This window comes from Hemiscyllium ocellatum, chromosome 10, assembly GCF_020745735.1.
Source record: "Hemiscyllium ocellatum isolate sHemOce1 chromosome 10, sHemOce1.pat.X.cur, whole genome shotgun sequence".
NCBI lineage: Eukaryota > Metazoa > Chordata > Chondrichthyes > Orectolobiformes > Hemiscylliidae > Hemiscyllium > Hemiscyllium ocellatum.
The window spans coordinates 46858587-46874048 of NC_083410.1; the positions used below are offsets into that span (position 1 = coordinate 46858587).

A 15462-nucleotide genomic window follows, 5' to 3' on the forward strand; every position below is an offset into this window, starting at 1 on the left:
GCTGGTTGGGGGTGGCTTCTGGGGAGCTAGTCATTTCATCATTCTTGTACTCAGTCATCTAGATATAAAGGCTGGGATTCAATTAGCTTTCTTAATTATTGTCTGTACAGGTTCTTGACATTTTAAAAACCTGTACACCTGAATTCCCAAGTCTGTTTGGACATTCACTGTATTTAATCTCAATCTAAAAAATGCCCTGATCTAGCCTTTTACAGTCCAAAATGGTAACTGCACAGTTGCTTACATTGAACGCAATCTGTTGATGTTACAGAGTTGTAGTGGAACAAATAATGCCACTTATCATTTGGTGCCTTGGCATCTTTACAGATGTTCTGATCTTCTTGTGATAGCCAGGATTCTGTCCACATATTAGCTGAGAAGCCATACACTGGGCATCCTCCACCCACCCAGCCCCTTTTTACCTTATTGGGGGTGGTCTTCTGGAACAAGTGTAAGTTCTGAAGTGAGTGAAGTGTAAGGTATGAGGCGCTTGAGTGGGCTGTATAGGGTTAGTGGTGTGGAAAGTTGAGGCTGGGAGCAGGTGAGGGAAAATGTTGCAGTTGATATGAAGATTGGTGGAGCATGATGTGTGAGGTGTGTGCTGTAGCAGAGACAGAATGAGTCCGAGGTGATAGAGGGAAGATTGTGTCACTTACCCTGGTACAGAGAAGATCATTGACTTTTTTTAAAGCACTGCTAATCATTTTACCACACAGCTGAGACAGCACTGACCTGTTTGGCCATCTGACTTGCTTGCCCAGGTCTGGTGGTATGACAACCTCTGCTAGTGCTCCAGCAAGAGGACTCCTTTTCTTTGTGCCACCACTTAACCAGGACTTCCAGGTCTGTGTCAGAGGCACTCAGCGTCATCTTTTCATTTGCAGAAATGTTCAGATTCCACTTTTGTGGAAGTGGGGCAGCTTCAGAATGCCAAGGTTTGTCCAGGCGCACAGCAGCCTTTTAAATACGGCACAGGCACCAGTTAAACTAGTCTTTCGACAACATGCAATGGGTAGCAAGTTGTTCCAGAACAACAGGTAGTAATATTGGATGCGACTGATGCAATCAGGGCAGGTCGGTGGTAATGGGTTAATAAATATTTGGTAACACAAGATGAGATGTGTGTCTGGGCCTGGGGTAAAACTTCCTCCTAAAAACATGACATCAACTGGTGTTAAGCCAAATAAAAGGTAAGATTTAGTGCTATGCATCTCTTTCCTCAAATGAAAGCGCTTTGCAGCTGACTCTCTCAGATGGCAGAGCTAGGATCAGAATCTGCCATACAGAAGACAAGGAAAATAAACTTGAATTTTAGCATTAACGTCCCAATAAAGCTATTTCCTAATAAAATAATTAGGAAACCAAACCAGACAGCAGGATAAGCAAAAAATAAAATTTAAATGCTGGCCCTTTATCCCCAGTGGCATATTGTACAAACACAGTTCAGTGGGTAGAAAAAGGCACGGTTAGGAGAGAAGGAAGAAAGTAGTAATTGACAATGTAGAAAATTAACTTTAGCCTGGCATCATTCAACATGTGAAAGTTGGTGTTGTATTCATGCGACCAAAAGGAATTTGTCAAGCAAACAACCAACAAACAAATACATTTCCTAACTGCAAAGGAAGCTGTTTTAAAGAAGGCATAATTTTAAAGTCAGACAGATGGAGGACAGAGGGCAAGCAAGCACCTTAATAAAATAAAGGTGTTATTTCCTCTTTTTGAATTCATCATTGGCTTATTTACACCATCATTCAAAAGGGTAAGGAAAGTTAAAACCATTACTGGAGTTCTCAAAGTGGATCATTTTTTCTTTTACAATTTTAAAAGAAAGAAAGAGATATAAATACATAAAAACTTTCTTGGCCAGCAGCACAAAACTGACAACTTGGCAGTCAGATTTCATTATCCAAATAAAGTCAATAGAAATAAAAGGAATCTGGCCAAGTGTATTAAGAGTTGACAATCTGCCATTGCTTGTGTTGCCCCACCACCATTTGAAATATCATCCTCATAAGTCTCGTTAACATCAACAGCATTTTTAGAAGCCTAATAGATTATTTACATTTCAAAAGCAAAATGTTGCAAGTGCTGGAAATCTGAAATAAAACAGTGTTGAACTGATCTGCTAAAACAAAATTAAACCAATAAATTAACAGTGAATGAAAGAGAACAAAATGTAAAACAAAATGTAAATGTACCTCTCAAGGAAGCATTTAAAATCAATTTTGGTAGAAATACTTACACCAGAACTGAGAACACTTTTCAGTTCAGTCACCTTTCAGTCATTTTTCGACATGTCCACAAATTTGTTGCACATTTCCAGCAAAGACATCAAAGATTTATCTTACCTTGGTCTGAATTGTTTTTAGTTCAGTTTCCAATCGCTTTCTTTCTTCCACTTCTTTATTGTATTGTTCCTGTAGTTCCTCTAGTTTTGGATCTGTAAATCAAACAAACCCTAAATTTTGCTTCAGAAATTTGATAAAAATTAACATTATTGAACATTCTGTAAAATTAATTATGATTCTATTCCCCAGTTAACAGTACAGATCTGTGAATTTTAAATTAAGTCTTAGTGTTCCAAATCATATTGACCCCATATATTGGCAAATCATAGGCATAGCAGCTACAAGGAACACTATAATCAATGATACACCAACTAAAAATCAGCTTAGATTACATGCTACAGTCTTGAATAGCGCTGGTGGCATAAATATCAATCTCAAAACAGACTGCTACCAATAAAGTACCAAATTGTGATTTATGCTGTAATGTTTACATCTTTAAACATTTCTAACCGAGCTTTCCAGCGATATTCTTAGTTGGTGTCACAGGTCCAGAGAGATTTCTTTGTGGTGTTCTAGACTGTGCATCCCCTGGCATTACAGTCTGTTGGCTTCGTTCAAGTTCCGATTTGTATCTATAAAAACAAGATTGCTAGTTAGATGAAAACCTGATCTAGCTGCCCTTATGCTCACAGAAGTAGAATTATTTTTTAGTTTATTTCACAGACTAACATAGAAAAATCTTTCAAATATAGTTCAACCTATTTAAATGATAAAAACTGAGTTAGGCAATTGACTTGTCTGCATCAGTTTTCTTGGGCGTCGAGATAATTTGCATCACTATTAATTCCCTGGACCTATATTTCTTACATTTTCCACAAATGGCTATGCAATATGCAATCTAGCCACCAATTTTATTTTACAGCTTCTAACTCCTCGCCCAATGGTTCCCAACCTATTCAGCATCAATGCACTCTTCAACGAGGCAAGTAATTTCACAGCATACCCAGTGAATTATTCACACATGTCACATTTACTTGCATTTAATATGCCATCGTAGCAATGGAGATACAGAGCAATCGATGATGCTCCCCATATGCTATCCAAACAATCAACCGGCTGCCTCTCAATGCATGCCCACCTTGCAGAGGTTGTCACATGGACCAGTCATGAAGGGGAAGCCCATTTGTCTGCAACAGCAGCTGCTCCCAACTGTGAGTCCCAGTGAGCCAATCTCCTGGGTTCAGCTCCAAGAAAGGGCTGGCTCTGCAAACTGCAGCTCCAGCACTTACCATTTTCTCAGCTCTGCTCAGGTGAGTCCCTGACCAAATGCAATAGCAGCAGATGATCCAACTGACTCAGTGCAAAGGTAAAAAAGTGATAGACTCACTAACGCCATGCACAATTGACAGTGCCATGCGCCAGACACACTGCCCCATAATAACAGCACCTGCTATCAGCAGGTAAAGCTCACTGCTTCCCAAAAATTCCATGGCAGACTTCTCATTTTGCTGCAGCACACCACTTGAAAATCACTATCTAGCCTACACAACAGCAAACTGTTAGACACGAGCTCATAGTTAAATTGCAATTTATGTAATTTGTGAAAAGGAATATACCCTTAAATACAGAATAGATTATACCATTATATTAAATGTTAAATTTATGAGGATAACTTCTGAAATCACGTTATTTTGAATACAGATTTTTAAAATTCAAATCTCTATCCTCTTTTCTGAAAATTGACAGGTTGCTAGCATCCAATGCACAAAACACCAGTTACCCTCCGATATCTAATTCAAGAAATTCAGCTCATTGGTGAGCAAGCAGGCAAGATCTGTGTGTCGGTCACAAATTGACATGAATAGAAAATTGGTTGGCTAATAAGCAGCATTAATAGATCTTTTCCACATCAAGATGTAATGTGTTGTGTACCACAGGGATCAATGGGTTATCTTATGAGGAAAGGTTGGATATGCTAGGCTCACAGATTAGAGAAATAAAAAGATGATTTAATTGACATCAAAAGATCCTGAGTGTATTTGACGGTTTAGATGTGGAGATGGTGTTTCTCCAGACAGGAGAATCTGGAACTGGGGAGGATCACTATTTAAAAGTCAGGGACAACTCATTTATACAGGGCCAAAATGCTCTTTTTTCCTCTCAGCAAGCCATGAGTCTTTGTAACTCTTTCTGAAAAAAGGGTAGAAGCAGCAGAGTCCTTGAATATTCTTAATAAGCAAAGAGGTTAAAAAGTTATCAGAAAGGTGGAACGCGGTTGAGTTTACCTGAGACCAGCTATGAATATATTGAATATGGTGGAGCAAGCTTGAAGGCTTAATGGCCTACATTGCTTGTAATTCGTACGTTATTTATTTTCAAAATTAATAATGGAAATGTTTGGAGGGATATGAACCAGAAGCAGGCAGGTGGGACTAATTTAGTTTGGGATATTTTTAGTATGGACTGGTTGGACCGAAGGGTCTGTTTCCATGCTGTACAACGAAGTAAAAAGCCAGAAGACGGTTTTACCACATTTAATATCATTACAGCACTGCCTCATACTAACAGCTGCCATATTTACCTATAACACAGTTATTCCATTTCAAAAAAGTTATTTGTAGTGCGTAGTAAGCTTTTGGGTACATGCAGAGACAAACAGAAAATAAACTTACCAAAAATTCTAAAGAAAATTTTGGCAATATTTGAAAGTGTAAAGAGCAACTAAAATCAGTATATGCTATGAATGTAATTTGGAATTTACAAGATAGTGATGAAGAATAGAAATACGGCAAATGTTTATCTCCATGTTGCAGAGAAAGCAAAGACAATTCTAACACAGCCATTGGCATTTGTATAGAACAATTAGCTAGCATAAATGGTGAATTTTCTTGTATTTACAACTTAGCCTATCACCAAATGAACTGGGTAAACTGAAGTGCTCTTTTACTTTCATAATTACAGGTAGGAGTATTGAAGTAATATTAGACTTGAAACACAAACTAAGTTTCAGTCTCCAAATTACTACATTTGCTGAGTTTCTCCAGCATTTTAATTTAATATCTCCGGTGGCTCAGTGGTTAGCACTGCTGCCTTAAAGCACCAGGGACCCAAGTTCGATTCCAGCCTTGGGCGAATGTCTGTGCAGAGTTCGCACATTCTCCTAGTGTCTGCATGGGTTTCCTCCAGATGCTCCAGATCCCCCCCCCACAGTTCAAAGATGTGCAGGCCAGGTGAATTGGCCATTCTAAATTGCCTATAGCGTTAGGTGCATTAGTCAGAGGGAAATGGATCTGGTGGGTTACTCTTCAGAGGGTCGGTGTGGACTTGTTGGCCCGAAAGGCCTGTTTCCACAGTGTAAGGAATCTAATCTTAAAACACTAGATATAGGATGAAACATCTTCTGCAAATCTGCTCTGTTATTCAAAGAATAATTCAAACTGCTTCATGAATTTAACTATCGCCCTCTGGTGGCTAACTATTATACCAGCAGGTTTCCTGATATTTCATAATTTCAATTAACATTGGTAACCAAGAAATTGGGGGTCATATGTTTTCTGTGTGGGAATACATTTCAAAGTCTTACATTAATATGAGGAAGACATAGTTCACCAAGGTAGAGTTAATCTGGGTCACTTAATTGATAGCATTGTTTGCAGCAGTGCTTCATCCCCGACTTTTGGTAACAAACAGTGCCTCTTTAGTACTTTGTATGTCCATGCATTATAATATCTTGAGCCAAATTTATCAACACAATATATAATCCACTTTACCTCTTGTTCTCTTGCTCAAGTTTATCCATCCGTATCTTGTTTGATGCAAGCTGTCCTTCCAGATAATTAACTTGTGATTCCTTCACTTGCAGATCATGGGAAATTTTCTGTCTGATTTTCTCAAGGTTTTCACATGATTCGATTAGGTTCTGGTGTTCACGCTTCAGAGCGCTGGTTTCAGTCTTCTCATTCTCCACCTGATTTACAAACAAAGTCATGGAAAATATATTTTCAACCATTGAAAGAAATATTGCAGTTATTTTAACTCTGTTTTGTCCCTTTTCTGAAAGTTTTAACGTGTTAATAGGCTATGAATCTTCAGTAGCTATTTTTAGCTGTTTGTTGATTTCAAACCATGAGCTTCAGTATGTATTTTCCCCACAGATGCACCACAGTGAGAATAGATTTAAGTCAAATTATGCATAAAGCATGAATTTATAAATATCATACAGGTGTTGATAGTACTCTCATACAGTCTTGAATCAGAAGACTTCTAAACAAACAGGATGAATTTCTGTCAAGGAAAGGGGAAATCATCTTTCTTCTCCCACTGCAGTCACACCGTCAGCTGCTTTGGAGTTAAAGAGCATTACCACAATATTCTTTCGCCACAGGTTCACTGTATGCCCACGTCCACTGGAAAAGGGAGCAGGCAAGAAAAAAATTTGTCTGCTCAATTCAGTTCCATAATTGTGGTAATAACAAAAGAATAACCCTTTTATCCATATTGGTGCAGGCATCTTCTACAGGTGCCCAAGTGGCATTCACCAGCAGAAATTTCTCCTTTATTCTTTCATGAGATGTGTGTGTCATTGGCAAGGCTAATATTTGTTACCTATCCCTATTTGTGCTTGAACTGATCAACCATTTTAGATGGGAGCCAATATTTAATCACATTTATGTAGTTCTGTGATCACATGTCAATCAGATTGGAAAAGATGGCAGATTTCTTTCCATAAAAGGACATTAGTGAATCAATAATCAACGATAGTTTCATAGTTATCATTCTGAAAACATATTGCTTATACCAATCTTTCAGGCGAATGGAATTCTGACTGTCAAAAAGGGGATTAAATATTTAGCCAAAGGGAAAAAAAATAGCAGGGCTAAGTAGTAAAGCCAGGGATGTGAGACTAATAGAACTTGCTCTTGCAGAAAGGCAGCACAGAAATGAGAGGTTGAATGATCTCCTTCTGAACTCCAATTTTAATAAAATATAATGATGAATACGAAATATTCTTGATTATAATATCACCCAAACGCCTAAAGTTATTGTTATAAAATAAATGTTAACATATTATTTCACATGCTCTATTTATATTGTTTTTACTTAGAAAGTTTCATAATTGTACATGTTCTTCCAATAAATTTTATCTTTCGTTTGCATTTACTGAACTTTCCATATAGGCTCTCTCATTGGTTTTATTTCCAACAGCAAAAATGTACAATCATAATACATTCTCTATTACTACATAACTCATTTAGAAAAGACTATACTTCAGTAGCAAAATTGTACTGTTTTTAACATCTAAATGTCCCCGTCATTTATCTATTGCCTTAATATGAACATCATTTATACGCCACACTTCAAATTCTTCTAATTTGTTCCACTGTCAAAAGTATTCTGAAAGTCACTATTCTCATGTAGGAGACCAACAAAGTCAACTTTCACACAAGATCCCAAAATCAGCATTTAGATAAATAATCTGTTTTAGTGATTTTAGTAGAATGATAAATAAATATTATCATGATATGGGTAGAAATTGCACACTTTTAAATCTGTTTAACAGAAACTGTTTAGTGCATCGCACAAAAGAATCAGCTCGGAAAATGAATTCAATTTACAACTGTGAAGAGGTTAAAGTGCTCCAGCTAAGCTGATATTGCATCATATGTCTAATGCTGTTAACTTTGATAAAGTGATGTGGAAAAGTGGTGAGTGGCCTGTTACTTGAAGCACATGATTCTTTTGTTGATGCTATTTACCTAATCCACATGGGATTAATGTTGGAACACCGGCCCACTGGTAGTCTGCAAGACAGCAGTGGTCTCCAGCACTGTTGATCTCATTCTTCGCAATAGTTCATTTTGCTGGAAACACCACTGTTGAAATAACTTTGGTCAATTGCACATAGGAAAATTCTCAACCTTTAGATATCTTAACTTGTAAACTGTAGCTATTTGGGGTTTGGGTTGTATAAAGCTATTTTTAATATTTCCAGAATAGACTTAAAATGGATTTCTCATACATTTAAGAAATTTATTATTGGTGGTTACTAGACCTGAACCACATTAACCTCCACAAGGATGACACTAGTAGTAAATACCAATGCACTTGGTACTTAAGGAAACTTGCAATATGATCAAGCATGCAATCAAAAATATCATCTTTAAATGATGGGTTAGTTTTACTATAGAGTAAAAAGTGAGGTCTGCAGATGCTGGAGATCAGAGCTGAAAATGTGTTGCTGGTTAAAGCACAGCAGGTCCGACAGCATCCAAGGAACAGGAAATTCGACGTTTCGGGCCAGAGCCCTTCATCAGGAAAGGGCTCTGGCCCAAAACGTCGAATTTCCTGTTCCTTGGATGCTGTCGGACCTGCTGTGCTTTAACCAGCAACACATTTTCAGCTTAGTTTTACTATACATTGCATATATGTTAAGCAGAATGAGTTAAATAAGGTTGCAGAGATAGATTGTGGAGTTGACAAAACCTTCAACCTATTCCAAAGCACTTTACAAACAAATGTTCTAATGCAGTCAGTTGTTACAATAGGAAACTTTAATGCAAATTTTATTTTGCCAACCAACATTAACAGTTCATGAGCCCTTGCTATGTGTCAAAATGACTGGTAAGTTTTTGTTTAAAAAAAAACTTTAAATCCTCAAGTCCATCAGGATACTTAAAATTACAACTCTTTGGATGGGTCAAGAAGAATAAACATCCAAGGAATAAAACCTGCCATCTAATGAACTACTAAACTATTTCTTAAAGAATCATCACCTTTTGCTTTTGTTTCAATAGTGCAGCTTCCAGGGATTCTAGTTGAAATTGTCGCTGTTGGCGTTCCTTTTTGAGTTTATCCAACTGAGTTTCAATTTCCTGTATCTTCTGGAGTGCCTTTGTAGGCAAGCCCTGTTTCCACTCTTCCACTACCCAACTCATTTTGCTCAATTTTGTGAAAAATCTATATCATGATCTAAGAAACAAACAAAAACAAAATGTGTAATTGTCAATGCCATTTACAACACAGGAGCAGGCTGGACATCCCATCAAGTTCTGTCAGAGTTCTATGGTTATGTATCAATAGAAAGATATTGCTATTTCAAAGCTAAATAAATTACTCAATTCAAACGAAGTTAAACTTGAGCAGTACCATTAAAATACCAGAGATGGAACATAAATGACAGTTTAAAATCAGTTCCACTAGGACAAAAGGAAACAAGACTATTAGTTTTGATTATAAATTGCAAAAAGAGTAATGGGGAAAGTAGGTAAAAGGCATTCAATTGTTTGATCAGCCATGACCATATTACGTAGCAGACTAGACTCAATGGGCCTTCTCCTACTTCAAGATAACACGAAAGAAACTGTCAGGTGGTTTAGACAATTTGAGTGGATTAGGCAATGTTAGACTTCCATTTGAAAAATTTTTTCACATGTGGTTACTCGACAATTACTACTCTACATCAGTAGAATTGCAGAAAGCATTCCAGAACATCAGCTCTTGAGTGTTGTGGAGTTCATCTTCTGAATGGTTGAAGTTTCAAAACTTTCTTCCCTTGTTACACATACAAAGACCTGACAACCTTGAAAGATCGATCAGATCAATTAAAAAAAGCTTGGAATCTTTCTAGATTGCATGAGGCGGTTCCATACCAGGGAAAGCTCATGCAAATAGAAATCTTTCACCTTTAGAAATCTGTAATCTAACGTAGAACAAAAAGCTACCTAGAAACTTCAAATCTAACCAATGCAGAACTGTCAGTATATCACTGATGAAAGATGAATAATTTAGTTTAATCTGGATTTCAAAATAAACAGTGTATATTGTTTACTTCTCCAAAGGGGTTTTTTTTTACTCAAAGTAAAAAGCAAGGCTGTACTTGTTACAACACGGAGATGAACCTTCTGTTAATTAAACTAAACACTCAAAAAAGGCTCACCTTGCCTCATAATCTGTTAAAGTAGGAGTGACTGAGAACTCCCAAATTCCACTGTTTAAAGAAAATAATATCAATTTATTCTTTTAAAAAAGTGAACATTAAACAATAACTATTCACAACTAAGCCCGCCCCCTTTCTCTTAACTGTTTATTATCTGCCTCCAACTCTAACAATATATTATTATAATAAAAACACAAGATTAATTTCAAAACCATACAGTGGCTGTTGTCTGCAGTGTCTGACTTCTTCTGGCTGAAGATCTCCCTGGGTTATCTTTCTTTTTACTGTAAGATGTTTTATATGAAAAGGTACCTTTGATACAGAGCATTTCAATCTTTTGGGTCTCTCTCTCGATGGCGGTAACTCTGACTTTCAAAATGCCTGTTTTTTATACCCCCAACATCAGATTGTTTCATTGGTTCGATGTTGGCAAAACAATAAATTAAACGCAATTGGGTTTTTGTATCCTGGGGCATAATTTAAACTGATTGACAATTCAAATTTAACCATCAAAACCACCACCAACTCGGGTATCCATTTCACAACCAAATGTTACATTTTCAATTTTTCAGTACACTCAGATTGCTAGCTAGTCATCACAGGTGCTTGTCAGCTCTCAGTTCAGAATAGCATTCACTCTCTCAAAGGTGTAGTACCACCTTCAACTTCATAACATTCTGGAACAATGATCAAATGTAGCTTTTGTTAGAAAGTAGTGATTGCACACTCCTATAGTGCTAATCAAAAGATGTTTATACAGTCTCTTCTGCTATAACATTTGATTCTTAAACAAAAATGGGCATTAACGCGATTGAAGAATCAGACTAATTTGTAGAACACAAACTTTCCTAATATGTATTGGCTATAACACGAATCCAGTCCCATTAGTTTGAATGGCACAGTTATTGCATGATTTTCTTATAATGCGAGATCACAGAGGTAAGGAACTATCGCATTACATCAGAACTGACTGTTCTGTAATGCTAATGACATTAGCGTAAACATTCAAGCTCAAAGCTTTGTTTTCTGTTCAGAAAAATCAAGGCTGAAAGACATCTCTATTTAAAAATCAGTTCAGACAACACCAATGTGGAGTTTAGAAGCATAGGTAGTTTGTCTTCTAGGCAGAGCTTTTCAGGACAGCTCAGGGAACTGGGTACTTCAGCAGAAGGGTTTGTTTAGTTTATAAAACTTCCAAACCAGGGGATTATATCTGCAGGTAATTAGAGTGGAAAAACTTTAGACTGCCAGATTTGTGAAGTCAGCAAATTTCAAAAGCACTCAAATTTTGTCCACAGCCCAAGGCCAAGAAACTGTCACAAGTCAATGAAGCGGAATCCTAAAGAGATGAAATTGCAGTCTTAATTTGTCCGGACTCGAGTGTACAGAAACTTTTTTTTGCTGTGTCTTTTAGATTTTGTTGTCTTCCATATTTAAAGCACTTCAGTGTTTTTATTTTAGATTAAATTTAAAGTGCTGGTGGTATGCAAAAGGAGAAGTGTGCATTCATGCAGTGGGGAGCTTTAATTGCTGAAGATGTTGATGGTCACTTGATAATCCAGGAACTATGGTAGAATTTCAAAACAACCTCCAAGACAAATAGGGAAGCTCTTTATCATGGCTACAGCCTTCCTGCTAAACTCCACTGCCATTGCATCATCGCAACAGACACATTATTAATGTTCCAGACACATTTCTCATATGTCTTCCTATTTCCCCAACTGAGGATGTCGACCCAGCATAGCTGATTTGGCCCTCCACCATACTTGAACTATTACATGTGTTTTTATTCTGACTTCTCTCTTTTTCTAAAGAGGCATGGTTTCCCAATCAGCTTCTATCAATGAAAATAGCAGAGGACTTTCCATTAACTCTAATGTGATGCCACCACTAAACATCAGTCCTTGTCCTTTTTCAGCATTAGAATCATAAAGGTCTACAGCACAACAATGCATTTTTTTTAACCACAGATTCAATCACTTAACTATTCAAATCTCATTTCCAGCATTTGGTCCTTCCTTATTACCTCATCTATGCCTCAATTTTATACATCTCATCATACCACTTTTCAGTCCCCTCTGCTCCAAGGAAAACAAGCCCAGTCTATTCCAAAGAAACTGTCCCTTACTCGCTCAACACTCCAATCCATTTCTAACACCACCTCTCTTCCCTGTGCATCTTTCATATTTTCCTTTTGCATCATTCAATGCATCAAAGATAACGTGGTGCCCTGTCCAATGGGGGAAGCAAAAATAGGCTGCTATGAAGAAGGATCACTGGACTCAAAGTTAACTCTGCCTTCTCTCCACAGATGCTGCCAGAAATAATGCACTCCTCCAGCAAGTTGCAACTGCATTTTTTTGCTTTATAGGAAAAGTGACCTTTATGGAGCACTTTCATTCAGTGCTCATAAAAAAGACCCTGAACTTCTAGTTATTTCACAGACTAGCAAGGGACAGCATCTGTCTGTTTTGTAACATAATCTATGGTTTTAGTTTTGCTAGCTTGTTTCTCTCTTCATCCTTTCATTTTGCATTTAGATAGGTGTTATGCTGCTACTCAAGCTTCATCTGCATACAAATGCTTGTTTCCTTATTATTCTCTTTGAAACTTGCATAACACTATTTTACCAGGAAACCTCTCCTGTCTCCAACACAATTGCAGTTTAATCCTATTATACCTTGTATACCGCCAATTTTCTACACTACTGGTTTAAAAACCTTGCATTTCTATCTTCCTCAAAAGGTTGACACCGTTTCTCTCCGAAGATACTGCTTGAAAGGCTGAGTATTTCCAGCGTTTTCAGATTTTATTTCACGACTTCCATTTTAGCATTTTCCTTTTGTATCAACTGTTTTAAATGATTTATATTTATCATAGATCACAAATTGTAACCATTACAAAGATTTATAACTGGGTTGGCCCAGTAATCCTAGGCTCGCTCACCGAAAAAAAACTGCCTCGACACAGGTTCGCTCAATAATGAGACATAAATAATTGGAGTAAAAACCATTTGGTTTCTCCAGCTAGCACTGTCAGTTTATAATATCGTGGCGATCTACTTGCTTTACAAAGTCCACATTCCCATCTACACTGATAAGCTTCGAGGCCCTCACCTAACTAAGAATCTATCTACACGGTCTTAATAATATACATGATTTGGAGATGCCGGTGTTGGACTGGGGTGCATAAAGTTAAAAATCACAACACCAGGTTATAGTCCAACAAGGTTAATTGGAAGCATACTAACTTTCGGAGCGACGCTCCTTCATCAGAAGATTGTGAGCGTCGCTCCAAAAGCTAGTGTGCTTCCAATTAAACCTGTTGGACTATAACCTGGTGTTGAGAGATTTTTAACTTAACATACAGTAAACATAACTCCACGCTACCCAAAACACAGTCAAAGTTGCACAACCCATCAGCGAGCAAAAAAAACACATAGCTCTCTCGAAAGGGCTACCCTGATTTTAAATGTGATCCCTGGGTCTGGAGGAATCATCCTTTCGACGTCTACTTTGTCAGGACCATTCAGGATCCTGCATACTTCAGCTAAGTCACCCGTCACTCCAGTGGAAATAAACAACCTGTCGTACATTTCCTCGTAAGGTAACCCTCGTACTACATATATAGGAAACCTTCTCCGGAACCCCCTCCTACGCATTTACACCCTCCCTTAAGTTAGTGGACTAAAACCGCGAAGGTCGGGCCGTGGTCACCAACGTCTTGTCACTAATCTCGCTGTCTCCAGAACGGGGTTACACTTTTACTATACTTTGAACACTTCACACTCCTTCTTAGTGCTGAGTACTGTTTTGTTTAAAGGGCTTTGCACATACCGCCCGATCCCTGGTTCGGCAGAAAGCAAGGGCTAAGATGAACGGAGCCCAAACACCGCTCGCTTGTTAAATGGACCGATCACAACAGCTGCGATGCAAAAAGCCGACTCGCCAACCGACCTCTAAAAGCACTGAGCCAAGGGAGCAAACGTCTCACGCCCCGTATTCACAAACCGGTACCAACCCAGATTCAACATCGCCAAAACAGAAAACATCAAAACACACACCAGACACCACTGCTCTCTCAGCACCAACAGCTCGATTTCAAATTGCCACGGTCTTTCCAACAGCCTCCACGAGCCAACGGCGCGGGGGCTTAGCTATCGGGCCGTCCTATTGGTTCAAAGGCGGGCCAGCCCCTCCTAGCCAGGCCTCTGATAGGCTATCCCTGACGGTGACGATACATGGGTGGGAGGTGGGATTGGTTTTAAATTTAAATACGAGCCTCTATGGCTATTGGCTGGTTCTCCGCAGCCGTTGGCCTTGTCCCGGTGAGCCGGCTGTTGATTGGACAATTAAGCCAGTGATGGTGGAGAAGGGGCTTCTTGAGGCTAGAGGTAAAGCTTGTTTGTTGCTGTGATACATCCCAGATGCGATGTAATGTCATCTACAACTGAAGTGAAACAAAAACATCTCCGTTCGAAGAATACAAAGACGACAGATTTCATCAGAAGTGAATACGATGACACAAGAGAGTGGGCCTTTTTCAGTTATACGTAAGAAACAAACAACACCAGGTTATAGTCCATTGGAAAGTTCAAGCTTTCGGAGAGCGCTGCTTCTTCGTCAGGTAGCTATAATGGCAGGATCAATGGATACAGAGTTTTTAGTAAAAGGCAATTGACGTTGGAGCAGCGCTCTCCGAAAGCTTTAAAAACCGGCAGAGCTGGAGAAACTGAGCGGGAGAAATTGAGATAACTCTTCTTTCTGTTGAGTTTCTCCATTTTCTGTTTCTCTTCCCTCAGATTTACAGCAGCAGCCGTATTTTGCTTTTATTTGGGAATTTTCAATTTTCCTCATGCTTCTGGTTTGTGTTGGCATTACACACTCACATCCCGATTTTGCCATCATGAATGAATGTGGTTCACGATGTAACAATAACCAAATAAACTTTTTTTTGTTATTGATGGGCAATTTTTGGCCAAAGCGAGTTTTCTTGCTTTTTTTTAAATAACGCTTTCCGCTCTCCGAATTCTGTACTCACACTCTTCCAATATTTCCGTCAAGTATGTAATGTTGAATTTCATGCAAAGATAAAGGATCTATGCCACTACATGACAAACTTTCGGAACAATTTTACCGGTTTGCACTTTATTATCCGGAGGGTCAGGAACAAGGATGCACTGTTTGGAGATGCCTGTCAATTGCATCACTTTGTTGTGGCAAACCAATGTCTTCTCAA

The 15462-nt window shown here is 38.3% G+C and overlaps 1 protein-coding gene across 3 annotated transcripts in view; it reads right to left on the bottom strand.

The window, feature by feature from the left end:
* The window catches only part of cenpf (centromere protein F), a 94445-nt gene extending 80109 nt beyond the window's left edge, over positions 1–14336 (bottom strand). The window contains exons 1-5 of one of the 3 annotated variants that reach the window (XM_060831467.1): positions 14288–14336; positions 9062–9257; positions 6059–6255; positions 2799–2920; positions 2349–2440 (exon numbers count right to left, since the gene is read on the bottom strand). In XM_060831467.1, the coding sequence (XP_060687450.1) occupies positions 2349–2440; positions 2799–2920; positions 6059–6255; positions 9062–9223 (573 nt within the window). In that variant the 5' untranslated portion in view covers positions 9224–9257; positions 14288–14336. The other 2 variants (XM_060831468.1, XM_060831469.1) reach the window with 2 other exon arrangements.
* Between the last annotated feature and the right edge of the window lie 1126 nt (positions 14337–15462).